General features: G+C 42.1%; 1 protein-coding gene across 1 annotated transcript in view; it reads left to right on the top strand.

The window, feature by feature from the left end:
• Positions 1-14,862, top strand: part of ptchd4 (patched domain containing 4) — a 40,844-nt gene extending 25,982 nt beyond the window's left edge. The window contains exon 3 of the mRNA XM_008398570.2: positions 10,643-14,862. Within this exon, the coding sequence (XP_008396792.1) occupies positions 10,643-12,312 (1,670 nt within the window). The 3' untranslated portion in view covers positions 12,313-14,862. The remainder of the gene's footprint in view (positions 1-10,642) is intronic.
• The last annotated feature ends 6 nt before the right edge of the window (positions 14,863-14,868 follow it).

Below are 14,868 nucleotides of genomic sequence, written 5' to 3'. Positions count from 1 at the left end.
AGGAGTCAAAGCAGTTTGTTATTGTTAGGAAGTTATTTAATTGCTTAAAAACAGCTTTTTCAATAATTTTGCTGATGAATGGGAGGTTGGAGATTATACAGACCAATTAACCTAACAGTCATGTTTTTGGACTGTGGGAGGAAACCGGAGTACCCGGAGAAAACCCACACATGCACAGGGAGAACATACAAACTCCATGCAGAAAGACCGGGGCCGGGAATCGAACCCAGAACCTTCTTGCTGCAAGGCAACAACTCGTTTCTCAGCACACAACCATCTTCTGAGATAGCAATTGTTGAGGATGGAAAATCCTTACCGATGGATCAAAAATGTACTGACACACGGAGCATAAAATCAGCCAACAAAATCATTCAGACTTTACTTATTTTATTCACTTTCAGCGTTGAAAGGAGATACTTTTACCATTTCATTTGAGAAGAGTTTCTAAAAAGAAGTCTGTGCAGCGTCTAAGGAAAAGGAGGAGGCTAGCTGATTGTATGGACTGAAGACACTCCCTGAAATCACACCATGTCTCTGTAGCGTGATAAGTTTCTGTTTTCTGAGGAATGGGCCTTGTACCCACGGCCTCTCTTGCTCTCGATGAAGGCGGACACTTCTTTCCTCTGCTCCCTCCCTGCCCATGTCTGCTCTGCTTGCTCTGTTTCTGTCTTGTCTTTTTCTATACTTTTGGAGCCTTTCTTTGCACATCATCCAAATCCAAGTCAACCGATCTCTCAATGCAATTGATCCCATTTTCGACGAGAAGTCTGGGCAGAGCAGGGCCCTCTTGTCCTGCAGGGACACACCCGACGGGATTCACCCTGGATTTATTCATGATAACAGGATTTCTGCTGTTTGGAGCTTGCGGATTCCTGGCTTATCGACAAATTTGTGATGGACTTGGTCAAACTGGCGAACACTCAGACTGTTGGTGTGGACAGAGGTGCGAGGACTCTAAAACTCACAAACGAGTTGGAATCGATCTTGGAGAAGTTGCTAGTTTCAGCTCAGTGAAACGACAAAACTAATTTAGATGATTGGGAACTGAGATGTATCGGAGAGACTTTAGGGAAGATTGAAATGTATAATTTAGGTCGGGAAAATTTATCATTTTCTCGACTTCATGTTTTGATGCTGAATTTCTACTGTTATCAAAATATGGGAAACATTAATTAATGTCAACTGCATCATTGATGATTTTAAATATTGTTGAAAGCGATTAACATACATACAATATAAACCCCACTTAAAAAACACTACAGAAAATAACAAAAGTGAACAAGTGGGTCAGAATGAAAGAGACTGTAGAATGGAAGGAAAGATGTAAGCTTATGAAAGATTTAAATGAACACATTGCATCAGAAGTTCTCTTAGCGGTAGGACGGAGGACGGAGGAGAGCTTGAAAATGCAAATAACCTTAAATTTGCTGCTTCATACCTCAGGGCAGTTCCAGAAAATGTGTTTCAAGCCCTGCCAGACTCCTACTCAAAATCTGGTATAATGTTGCCGCTGTGTTGCAGGGATGCAGTTTTTAAATTACTCAGCATTCACCCCAGGTTTATTTTTGAGTTTCACTAAAAAGAAAAGCACTAACAGATTGCTGGTTTCTCCAAAAACAAGAAAAGGTTTACTGTTACTGCMGATTTACTTTGTATGAATGTTTACACTTAAAATACTAAATGCTGCAATATGGAAAGAAATAATAAACAAATAAATACAAAGTATATAAACCTCCTTCCCCCCAAAAAATCAGCAAAATGGGTCTTTTGTTTTATTCAGGGTGGAATCATTCATGCAGTCCAAGTTGTAGGTGCAATTCCAGCTTTCCCTGGGCAAAGAATGTAGCCACAAGTTGCCAATAGATCCATTATGTGTGTATACGTGTGTGTGTTTGTGAGTGTGACTGGATGGATGTGGCTTTTGAGGCAGGTATCATTAGGAAAGTGCTAAACAGTTTAACTTCAGTCGTGTCATCGTCTGGTTATTTCCTATTAAACTTGTCGTCACCTTCCAAAAATAATGGCCTACGTCATTTCTTGCCAAAAGCGATTTTTCTTTTCAAATATCACATTATGAAAGGAAAAGAATGTCAGGYTTTTCTATGGTAAAAGATTCATAGCCTGTGCTGTGAACAAACTTAAGCATGTGGAGTTAAGACTAAACTCTCTTTCAGATCATTCATTCTACAGGTGATTATTACACCTCACAATCAACTGAAGGGTCAACCCACTGCATTTATGAATGGCCTTTGTCTTTGACTTAGTAATTTAATGCCTTTAAAATTGAGTCTCTGTCTCTTTAAGAAGCTTCTGCTCTTTCTGAAACTCTGCCTTCAGGAAATCATCTYCTCTATTCACCCTTTAACAATGTTTTTACCAGTGTTGTGCTTGTATGATGAGCTCAACTGATGAGCAGTTCCCCCAGGTGTTTGCTATTTGCTACTGGCTAGTCTGAAGGAACTGAGTGGGGGAGTTGTGAGAAAGGGCTGCTCTGTGAGATGGAAACTTGGAATATGCAGCTCAGAGGAGGAGCTTTRTCCTCGAAGGCGGTGCTATGTGCACCCAGGCGTTTTGCATGGCTGAATGGTTGTCATGAGAGATGAAAGGATTTCTCAAACCTGCATGAAAGAATCAAATCAACACTCCAGGTATGTTTTTGGTGAAGAAATAACATGACAAGTATAACATGATGTAAAGTCAAGAAAGTAAATTTTACATAATACTGCCCCTTTAAACACAAAACAATAGGYTGGTTTGCTGTGAGAAACACCCGTTGTTAAGTACAGTGGAGGATCTGTGATGCTGGAGATTTTTAAAGAGTCCGTGGAACCTTGTTAAACTGAACGGCTTTATCACATTGCGCTAAATATAGTACAAGTACAGTACAAGATTAATACATTGCTTTTAGCATATTTTTACCAGGGGTGCCAGAAAATGTTATTTCTTTTMTTTGACGCACCACACAGACAACTTCATCAAACCTACAAAGTGTCTTCCTGTTTTGAGCGTAACAGAGACAAGCCTCCATTTCTCTATTATCACTGTTATAAATGGATCATTATCCTACTGTGGGTCTTAACGCTTTGCTGATCCTGGATCTTTTCCTCCAGAGCCACAATGTTATTGGAACATCTTTGCAAGTGTTGGACAGACTTCCATGAGATTTGCTGCACAGGTTTTGGGTTCCCAGGAGGCTGTTTTGTAATCAGCTTGATTACTTGGCTTTTCATCTAACTCCACTTTCATTTACTCCTTCAGTGGATTCTGCCAGAAAACATGAAGCGACACGTTGCTTGGTTTAAGCATATGCACCACAACCCAAGATTTAAAGCTTTAGGTTATAAATGTCATGATGACGCCGGTGTCCTCATGGCCACCAGGCTCCCCTGGTGGCCAGAAGGGCCTCAGAAAGCGCRAGAGAAGAAATGAAAAACAAAATTGAAAAATCAAGAGATTGAAACTAAAAAAAATTCTTAATCAGAACTTTTTAATATTTTGTTTTTCCATTTTTCATTCATTATTATACAATCTAAGTTAAAATGATGTCCTGAAATGTTATTTTCTTTCTGATTGGCTGACAGTTAATTTTATCAAGCTGCTTTGCTCCTCTTGCTAGCATAGCAAGAGCAAAATGGACAAGTTTTTAATAAGAAGAAGATAAAAAGAATTGTCCTACTAACAGCMCCTGGTTGACTGAAATCAGAAAGTTTGAGGCAGAATTTCTGCTAACCAAATGTAATGATGATTAGATATTGAATAAAAGTGATGAAAAACATCCTAAACATTAATGTTTATGTAATATCATTGTCTGTGGGTTTGGAAAAGGGGTCCACAGCCAGAAACTAAAGGTCTTCGGGGGCCATGGCACAGAAATGTTTGGGAACCAGTGGCCTTCCAGATCCATATATTTTATTTGTAAAAACAGCAATTGTGTTTCATAGTTTACATAGCAGCATTTTTCCCACCATGTTTACAATTATGCTAGTAAATGCTACTAAATATTGTGACAAATATCACYTGTGTCTAATATCCTCTAAAAATGGCAAAGAAAAAACAATCCTACAKTTATTTCTCCTCCAAACACCCTGATATCTTTGACCTTTAAATGAGACTTCATGCTGAAGTCTTTTTCCGTTTGTTGCTAAATTGGAAAAAATCGGTTCTTGAGTGCCTTTGAGATGATTTAGCTGCTTAATCTTATGGCTATTTGTGATTGCAGTCTGACGTTTTCCCCAGAGCAGCTTCTGAATCTTCCCTCTACTTTCCCCGGATAAAGAAACTAACCGTCTGCAGACTAGTTCTGAGTGATACCTCCCCGCTCGGTTAAGATCTCCTCCAGCTAAAACTAATATGCGTGCTAACAACTGCAATTAGCCAGACAAGGACATTTAGGTAAAATGGTGGCGATAAAGATTTCCTTTGGAAAAATGTCCTTTCCTTGTTGCAGAGAAGCTCACTGGGCTTCTAATGGAACAAAATCACCCAGGTATTGATTGCTATGTGAAGATTGCATTTGGGTTCCCCCGGTGTTCGTCCTCAATATCTCTTACCCCATCTGTTTTTATTGAGTTTGGGTCGGTCTTCTGCAACAAGACCTCCTCCATGCGATATTGCCTCCTCTGTCATCATCACCCGTGTGACAGGCCGGCACTGTTAACGGCGGCCTGTATCAGGGGAATCCACAGTGAACGGGACCCCTTGACACGCTCTCTTGCCGTGTGATGGATGTGTTGAGAGGGACATGCCGGCCGCAGAAGTTTTAGGGCAGTAATTTTGCTTAACGACCTGGTAGAATTCTGTCGTAGGCTGGGGAGGGAGATGAGGGCAAAGAGGGCAAGGACCTCCATTACAGAAGACCCGTGGTCACTGTGCGAGACTGTAAGGCTGACTTCTTTTATCCCCCTGACTCCCTTTGCGGCAGAAAATAGCCAGCAAGACAGACGGAGACAAACGGCCCTGTTACAATCCGTTCAGCGCTGTACCTGCACCAGGCAGAATGCTGGGATTGCAGCACCTCCTGCTTCTTCATCCGTTAATTATCAGCTCCAGTTTCCATTTGTTCTCCCTGTCTGCACACATCCTGTTGCGTAACAGGGTCACCGACCTTAACCCTTCACCCTTCATTAGTCCTTAATCGAGCTTATCCTCGATTAGATAAGAGGTGAACAGGTGAGTCAAAAGAACGGATGGGATCTTTGAAGCTCTTTTGTTTTTGTGAAAGTTCGTCAGCGTTGTCGGCAAAGATTAGCAAAGTTAAATTGATGCATGATTCTTATCAGTGTGTGACCTGGAAGGAACAGACAGTTGTACTTTGGGAAACCTTCTTAGACCAGTGACCAGCGATGATGTTCTCACAGTTGAACAGGATCTTTTTATACGGTGCTAGGCAGAACTTTACATACACTCGTCATTGACCTGATTGTGGTCRTTTCCTTCTTACACCGTACCATTCTCATCTCCCTTCAGTGCTCCGTCTGGGATTTCTTTCATTGAGGTTGATTTCTTCATTGTAATTTCAACTGGACCAATCAGTGAGCAGAAGGAGTAGTCATCAAGGATTGATGCAGATTTTCTGCACTGCTTTAGAATTGTATTCTGCGTCTACATAGTTGTAGTTTGGCATTGGCAACGGAGGAAATGAACAAAGCCATTCTGTCCATGTTAGCCACACTCAAAAACACAGACCAATTAAATTTGGAGCAAGAGGAATATCAAATACATTTTATTGCTGGCAAAGATGTAAAGATGAACTGTAAAGAACTCCCCACAGGCTTACTTGCAGTTCACTTCTGGCGAATTTCGTACATCATTTGCTATTGTGTAAAATATAAAACTTCAACAGAGACCGCACCTCCAGMAACTCACTATTTAGTAAAAGCTCTAGGATGTCAATGTTACAAATACAGGAGCTTTATTGGTCTTTGTAAATTGCTCTCAAACATCAGTCACGCTGTTATCTTTTAGCATTAGAATAGCTAACAAGCGGCATCATTTTGCATTTCCTTTTGTTAGTTTGTCTCATAGAGAAAGTACTTCTGAACAATAACCTTGTTAGCCTGGTCAGCTGTTTTTTTCTGGATGTACTCACCATGCTAGCAGAGTATAAGGCTGCATTCCCTCCAGCCCTTTTTAGTCCACTTTGTCTGCTCAGTTCCTTTGACTGGAATGTCCAGGTCGTATGCAGAGGTGTGAATGAATAATATAACTCTGATGAGAACCAAAAAAACAAACTCTGGTCCACCTACAAGCCTCGGTCTTGGTTTGGATGAAGTGAACTTTGGTTCTATTCGAATGCATATGTGAAGGCCAAGCGGACTGGAGACCACTCCAAAACAGGTAGTTGACTAAAGCGCAGGGCATTCTGGGTAAATACAACCAAAACAAACCTGCGAGTGTTGTGCTAGCGGTAGAAATGGCTTTTGGKCTTTTTACCGAAGACAAAAAAGAAATCCTACAACAGATAAAAATCTGATTTTCTATTTACATTTAATGGAGAAGGAAGTTGCGCTCAGGTTTTTGTGTCTTTTCTTTCAGTGCTTTTTGTTGCGGCGCCACCACAGGAAAGGAGGTGAACAAGTTTTTCAAATGGTTTGGTTCATTTGGCAGAGTGCAGTGTGTGCAGTGTGAAAGCAAACCACAGCAGCTAAAAATGTAACAGTTGTCGCCATTTTGGTCCCTTAAACTTCCAGCACCAGCTTGTTGTTTTGGTCTGATTAGGCTGAGTGTCTCTGCTGTGGCAGCAGCTTGAAGAAATGCTACAATTTGGGCAAATAAGAATGGGTCTATTTTTATTGATTTTCATGCAAATGTTTGTCTTTTAATAATTTTTAGTGTCAGTTATATAAAAACAACAATTACTTTGATCACTTTAGTTCCAATACTGTCTGGTCAATCAATCCTATCGCTCAGATTTGTTTTTCTCCAAGCACACGCGTCACGATCAGAGTGAAACTGCACCATTCTGATAAGACCCAAGATTTAAGCTGACTGAAGTAAATATCTGTGCAGAAATAAAATATTTCTATTCACAGTGCATTAACACACAGCATCCCCAGTTGCCATAGCAACTCAGTTTCACTCCAACACACAAATTCCCTTAAGTACAAAGAAACAGTGGATATTTTATTCACTCGGCAGCCTTGAAGGCACCACTGAAGGAAAACAAAGTTAGTCAGGGTTCCTGACATCTGAATGTGTTAATGTTGTCATCAGAGATGCAATGTGCTCATTCTTACATGGTAATTCCTGGCTTTAAAAAACAACAACCTCGGCTTTAAAAAAAACAACCTCGTCTTTATGCAGCATAAACAAGTGTGTTGTGTGCAGAAGCGATTTTGAGTCAGACTGGTGAAGTTTTTCACTGCAGCTGCCAAAAACAAGATGACATCACTGGGAGAGTACAGCCAGGCTGCTCTCTTTGCTGACTGTGTACTCGGCGTTGCTCTGCAGAGTGTGTGTGCGCGGATCAGAGAACAAGATCAAAGGAGAGTATGGGTTTYCACTACGGAGTCGGAGTCGTGTTCGGTTGTAAAATCGCAGAAAAATTGCGTGGCTTCATGTAAGGAACATCATGGTGACTGGGTTTAGYTTTGTTAACGCAGTAATTATAAACGGCAGAAAACAACATCTGTTGCCCTGTGTCACATCCACTTTCCCCGTCGTCCATAATGAATGTGATGTTTATGTTAGTGGGTCAGAGTTCACCGTATGATTGTTCAGTTCCTTCCAACCTCACGCTTGACTCTCTATGTGGCGTTCACACTTTGCAGACGTTTTTGGTTTATATCTGTTAGCATCTACTAAACATCAGCAGGTCAAAGTTTAGGTAGGAATTTGGCGGCACCATGGTCAGCCTCCCATGATGGCTGCAGCATCAGGCGCCTGTCTACCCACGGCTTATGCTGTTTGTTTGTATTTTATTTGGACGGGCCATACTGAAATGAAACTTTCTCGYGCTTCTGTACAATAACAGTAAAGGTATTCTGATTCATTCATTCTGACGTACCCAGCAAGAGTGAACATCAGGCGCATGTGCAGAGACTTCCTGGATGAAAACCTGCTGCAGAGCATCTTGACCTGAGACTAGAGCCGGRCAATGACTCAAAGCACATAGCCATCTAAAACKTCTGTGAATGTCAGCCAGAGTCCAGCCTAGAATCGGATTAAACATCTCTGAAGAGATCTGAACATGGTTGACAGACGTTTCCATCCAACCTGATGGAGCTGGAGAAGAACTACAGTGAGGAATGAACGTTCAGAAAGGCTTGAGGTTGTAAAAGCTCCCCAAGGTGGCTCAACAAAGTATTAAGCAAAGGTTGTGAACACTTTCCAGATGCGCTGGAAGTGACACAGCCTAATTTGTTGGATGTTCAACAGCGACGGCAGAAGTCTCTGTTGGTAATGTCTCTAACCAGGGACTCGTCTCCAGATGGGCTGCTTGTTGTTATCCACCTCCACYTGCCTGAAATCAATCACCATAATGAATTTTAGATCCTTTTCAATCATGTCTACAAAATGACATCCTTCTTTACATCCTGTTGGATAATCCGAGTAGGGAGACGCATGCTTAGGCCCCTGGTGTTCTTCCCTCTCTTCCTTCCCTCTAAACCAAGTGACACTAACTAATTGACTTGCAGGACAGCTTAATAAAACTAAAAGCAGGAAGCGTCATCTAGCTGACTCATTACATAGGCTTAATCCTTTATAGTTAATTAGCTTTTTTTTCCCCTCTGTGTCAAACGAGGGGAATTTAGAAAACCGTCAAGGGTAGTGACTCCGTTGGCCTGCTGGCGTCGAGCAGGCACATCCTTAGGCCGATGACTGGGGTGTTCCAAATGCGGCGGCGTTCACCGCTGTGAAACATTCATSTGGCCCGGGAACATGGAGTWGATCGTGCATTCGCTGTTTCCTGCCGAAGCACATTTACTCCCAGCCATGCGGCTTGTGCATTTTTCAAACGGCGGCACGGCGTGTGGGTGAATGGGTGTTCCAGCGTGGGTGGTTTTGCACTATGCCTTTGTACGCCGTGTTTCTCTGTCTGTATTTTTGACTCGTGAAAAGGCCCACAGATTGGATTCCAGTGAATGGACCTGAAGAAGACGGATTTGGATCCCGTTGCGTAATAACCCCCGAGTACAATTACGTCTCGCATAGAGGAGAGGAGAGAAGGCGGTGGAAAGGAACGGTGTTAAGACGCTTACAAAGCGGGTAAAACAAATGTATGATTTATTTAAAGGTGCAGCAAAGGTTTTCTGCTGATTTGCATGCCATAAGGGTCTACAGAAAATAGTTAGCACTGACAGCAAGTGGGGGAGGTGGAGGGAACTAGATGGAGGAGAAGAGATTAGCTTTATACACACAAAAACACACACACACACACACACACCTTGGGCAATTTAGATAGTGAACTGTGGGAGGATTCAGAGTACCCAGAGAAATCCCACGCTTGCAGAGAGAGAACATCCAAATTCACAAATCTTGGAGACATAGTTTCCAAGATTCATATGAGAAAGATGCAGAATCCTGTCGGAAAATATTTGATCCACTTAGCAATGTGCCAAAAGCAATATTTGTCATCCAAATTGCACTGGCTGTCCTTAATTAAATATATGTTTTCTTGACAGTTGTTTTTAATGAAATACCAACTTTTTTTCTTTGAGAAGCTGTTGGCTGTTTATAGAAAAGTGGAACTCATTTTGACTCATTAATATTTATTATGGGTGCACGATAGTGGGAATTTTTATATTGATCTAATACTAAGTAAATGCTGTAGTGTGAAAGCGAGCCACACCAACTGAAAGTGTTTGAGTTTTGGTCTCCAGTGGAGCTGAGTCTACCGGACAATCAGGTGTGAAAACAACACCTGGTTASGCTAAGTGTCTCTGCTATGGCAGCAGCTTGAAGAAATGCAACAATTTGGGAAATAAGAATRGGTCCGTATTTGTTGATTTTCATGCAAATCCCTCAGATTGTTTTTCTCAAAACACAAGCATCATGATCAGAGTRAAACTGCACCATTCTGATGGTAAGATCCAAGATTTAAGCTGACTGAAGTAAATATCTGTGCACAAATAAAATGTTTCTATTCCCAGTGCATTAACACACAGCATCCCCATTTGCCATAGCAGACTGCCCCTGGGCAGCAGTGGCTACTATGTAGTAGCTTCCCACCAATACTTGTGAATGTGTGCGTGAATGGCTGGATGACTGAATGTGGCGCCTTTGGCTTCTATAGATTTGATGAATTGCTGTAAAAGTACACTCCATTTTTTTATATATCATACATGGATATATTATAATCTGAGTTTTTGAAAAGTTGTCCTTTTGGAATGGACTTTTAAAATTCTCGGTCTTTGTGTCCACAGGAGTTGCAAACAAAGCAGGGAATGTCAGTTTTGCAAAGTATCCGTGTTATCATGGAAAGGACGGAAAAAAGTACAWTGATATTATCATAGGGTTTTACTAATCCAATACCCATGTAGAGATGAAGCGATGTGGATTGGTGGGTCAGATAGGTGACCCACCAATCCACCTATATGACCCATATTTTCTGAGTGGTTTGACTGATATGACCACATCAAATACTGTAAATCTGCTACTTCTATGTTCATATCCTGACATTCCTCTTTCCTTTCCTCTGCAGGTCATGGAACCAAAGGGGTGTTTGAACTTCTGGCAGGTTGGAGGAGAACAAGGGAAAACCTTCCCTTCAAGGAGCGCGTGGCCGACGCCTTCGCCGACGTGATGGTGTGCTACACCATGACCAGCTCGCTCTACATCATCACCTTCGGCATGGGAGCCAGCCCTTTCACCAACATCGAGTCGGTGAAAATCTTCTGCCAGAGCATGTGCGTGGCCATCCTGGTCAACTACTTCTACGTTTTCTCTTTTTATGGCTCCTGCCTGGTGTTTGCCGGACAGCTTGAGCAGAACCGCTACCACAGCGTTTTCTGTTGCAAGATCCCCTCAGTGGAATACTTAGATCGCCAGCCAACATGGTTTAAAACCATGATGAGCGACGGCCACGACCTGTCCACACACCACGACAGTGTGCCGTACCAAAATCACTTCATCCAGCACTTCCTGCGCGAGCATTACACCGAGTGGATTACCAACACCTACGTCAAGCCTTTCGTGGTCATCCTTTATCTCATCTATGCTTCTTTTTCATTCATGGGATGTTTACAAATTAGTGATGGATCGAACATAGTGAACCTGCTGGCCAGTAACTCGCCAAGCGTTTCGTACGCTGTGACCCAGCAGAAGTACTTCAGTAACTACAGTCCTGTGATTGGGTTTTACATCTATGAGCCCATCGAGTACTGGAACTCCACTGTGCAGGAGCACCTGAAGACTCTCAGTCATGGCTTCAACAAGATCTCTTGGATGGACAACTTTTTCCACTACCTCCGTGTGGTGAACATCAGCGCGTCGACCAAGAGTGACTTCATCAATATTCTGAAGGSTTCTTTCCTGCGCAGCCCGGAGTACCAGCACTTTACAGAGGACATCATCTTCTCGAAAAACCGCAACACAGACGAGTACGACATCATCGCCTCGCGCATGTACTTGGTAGCGCGGACCACAGAGAAAAAGAGAGAGGAGGTGGTGGAGCTCTTGGAGAAGCTTCGCCCCTTGATGCTGATCAACAGCATCAAGTTCATTGCCTTCAATCCCACGTTTGTTTTCATGGACCGCTACAGTTCCTCCGTCATCTCGCCCATCCTGACCTCAGGCTTCAGCGTGCTCACCATTCTCATCCTCACGTTCTTCCTGGTCATCAACCCGTTGGGAAACTTCTGGCTCATTCTCACGGTTACGTCCGTGGAGCTGGGCGTCTTGGGTTTGATGACCCTCTGGAACGTCGGCATGGACAGCATCTCAATCCTGTGCCTTATTTATACTCTCAACTTCGCTATGGATCACTGTGCACCACACCTGTACACTTTTGTGTTGGCCACTGAGCACACTAGGACGCAGTGCATCAAGTTGGCACTGGAGGAGCACGGGGCTGCCATCCTGCAGAACACGTCCTGCTTCGTGATCGGGATCATGCCTCTAGTGTTTGTGCCTTCCAATTTGACCTACACGCTGTTCAAGTGCTCCCTGCTCACGGCAGGCTGCACCTTGCTGCACTGTTTTGTCATCCTGCCCGTCTTCCTGACTTTCTTTCCGCCGTCCAAAAAGAGGCACAAGAAGAAAAAGCGGGCGAAGCGGAAAGAGCGGGAGAGGGAACGCGAGCGGGAGAGGGAACGGGAGGAGATAGAGTGCATCGAAGTCAGGGAAAATCCTGATCACGTGACAAACGTTTGAGCAGTTACTAACGTCAGTGATCAGAAACCRTGGCTTRCTGGTAAACTCTCAGATGCTGAGGCATCTCTTACGATGCAGGGGAGTGTATGGTGTCCGCCACGGAGTGTTTGCTCCCTAACAGCAGCTAAGCTGACCGGGTTCTAGCGCAGCCCCAACTGGTCGATCATTCAGTCCCTCGGTCCAGACAGTGTGTCATTAGCACAAACTGGTTACTTAAGCTTTCCCCAACTCCTAGAAATACAAAACCATTTAGTTACCAAAACTTGCCTGCTAAATCTTTAAAGAAATCTGCAGAAATACGGTAATAYGTGGGTAYTGATGTTACCAGTTATGTGTTCATCTCCTGCAGTCATCTYTCAATAAACAGATGAGGGTCATCGAAGTTCCTTAAGGGGTGGACACTGCGTCAGTAAGAGTGATACGTGAGCAGATAAARCAGACAAAAACGACTCTGCACAYACCTTACTTTAACCCCCTCAGTATCAGCAAAAGGAGACAAAACCAAATCATGTGCAGAGAGAAAAATACAGTAGGCCGGAAGCCCACTGCATGATTTTCTGTAGCATCAAAAATAGCTCAGCAACAGCTGAACCTGGCAGATGGCTTACACTGTGTCCGTTACGAAGAACTATCTTCCACATTAAATTGCGAGGATAGAACTGTCAAGGTTCAGCAAAAGCAGAGGGAGAAAATTCAGTTTGTTCCAGAGTTTGTRGAAATTCTTAGGCAGGGGCCAGAAAATGCTGCAGTGAGCTGCAGAGGGCGAGAGCCGGTGGGAAGGGACTGTTGTGCAGCAGCATTTCAAAGGCAATAAGCCTAACAGCAGAACTCCAGTGTTGTGCATTGAAAACGTTAAAACCAAAATGTCGGCTTATTATGTTGAGCTCTTCAGCGGATCAATCACAGCAGAAACTCTCAGTTACGGTGCGGTTGGTGATTGTCTCTGTGTCAGGTTCGAACTCCGTTCAGTTCCTATTAATGGTGCCAAATAGTGTACAGAAGCTTTTGTTCTCTAGTTGTTTTTTTAATTCAAAAATAAAATCTCAGTGAGTTTTAATATTCATAAGAAAAGTARTGACCATAAATTGAAAACCCTTCATCCCAAAGTTGACTGCTGTTGATTGAAAGTGATGATGATGCAGGTTTTACAATAAAAATAAAAAATGAGGCAAGTAAATAACTATGACCTAGTATTGTGAGGAAAAAAATTACCTTGGAGAAAAATYCCAACAAAATGCACATTGTAATTCTTAATGATTTAGCAGATTGTTCCTTCCAGATGAAGTAGTTTTTTTCTGAAAGCTGTGGATTTTATTAATACAAATTTAATTTCTGGGATTTTTTTTTTTTTACTTTTAGATCTAAATTCCTTTAACCATTTACACTGACAAAACAAATAGAGCCAAAGTTACAAATTGTTGAGTTACTTTTATACTTTTGACCAGGTTATATTGATGCAYGATGTTTAGAATTMTAAACAGAAAARCAGAGAGAAAGGAAGAAAGCTGGCTAGTACTTGGCTTGGGCCAGTATTGGTACGGTAACATCGATTAAATATAATAGGGATTCAGGTTATAACRATGCTAATACGCAAATTTTAAACAAAATACAATTAACATAAACTGATTGAATTAATTTAAAATAATAAATACTTGAACTCTTCCTACTTCTGCTAATATACCATAGTGAATATTACACCCATGACAATACAATTATTATTTTGGTCAGTTACATAGAATATGCTCCTGCGGAACTTAGTAGTAGTATAGATTTATTGTGTAGATTATGAGTGATGGCCGGTGCTTCTGTCTTGTTTTTTACTACTGAAAAGGTTTAAAAACAAGCATACKTCTTGTTTTCGTAAGCAAAACGAGGCCTGGATTTGTTAGGAAAAAGTAGTAGCAGCTGATGGTACAATTACATCAGACAAAAGCACTGGAGTTCAGATACTACTATCATTGTAAGAAAAATAATTTAAAACATCCAACAAAAGTTGAGGGAAAGCGATTGGTTCATTTTTTCTGAATGGACCTCACAGAAAGTAWTTTCTTTACTGTTGGGGGATTTGTTTTACTTCACAAATACTAACAAAACGTAGCCTGTTGCTAACATTTGTTTCAAAATTATAAAAAGTGGTTGTTGATCCCTTCTTTTGAAAACAATGTGCCTGACCTGATTCAGAAGCAGTCGGTTTAGCCTGTTCTCTAAACATTAARATAATTTTGTTTCTTCTTCTGGCACGCAGGATGGAGCAGGAAGCCCTGCTCTAAACCCCAAATGAATAAAAGAAAACTTCTAGTTCTATGACACTGTAATTAGCTCCTCTTTTAACAAAATTTCAACTGTGGGAACGTGACGGAACATTTCAGCAGTTTTCTAGCCTGGTAAAAACYAGTCCCAAAAACCAAACCAGAGGGTCTGGACCCTCAGCCATTGAAAAATGGTTTCTTGCTGGAAGGGTAGACTCTGTTCAAGTTTCAAATTTTACCCAATCGCCAACGTTCGATTGGGTAAATGCCAGGGCTGTAAAATCCATCCACCATTGCCAAGATAGCA

This window comes from Poecilia reticulata, linkage group LG21 (assembly GCF_000633615.1).
Source record: "Poecilia reticulata strain Guanapo linkage group LG21, Guppy_female_1.0+MT, whole genome shotgun sequence".
Classification (NCBI taxonomy): Eukaryota; Metazoa; Chordata; class Actinopteri; order Cyprinodontiformes; family Poeciliidae; genus Poecilia; species Poecilia reticulata.
Note: the sequence above shows the minus strand (reverse complement) of the source record. Positions and strands in the feature narration are given on the sequence as shown.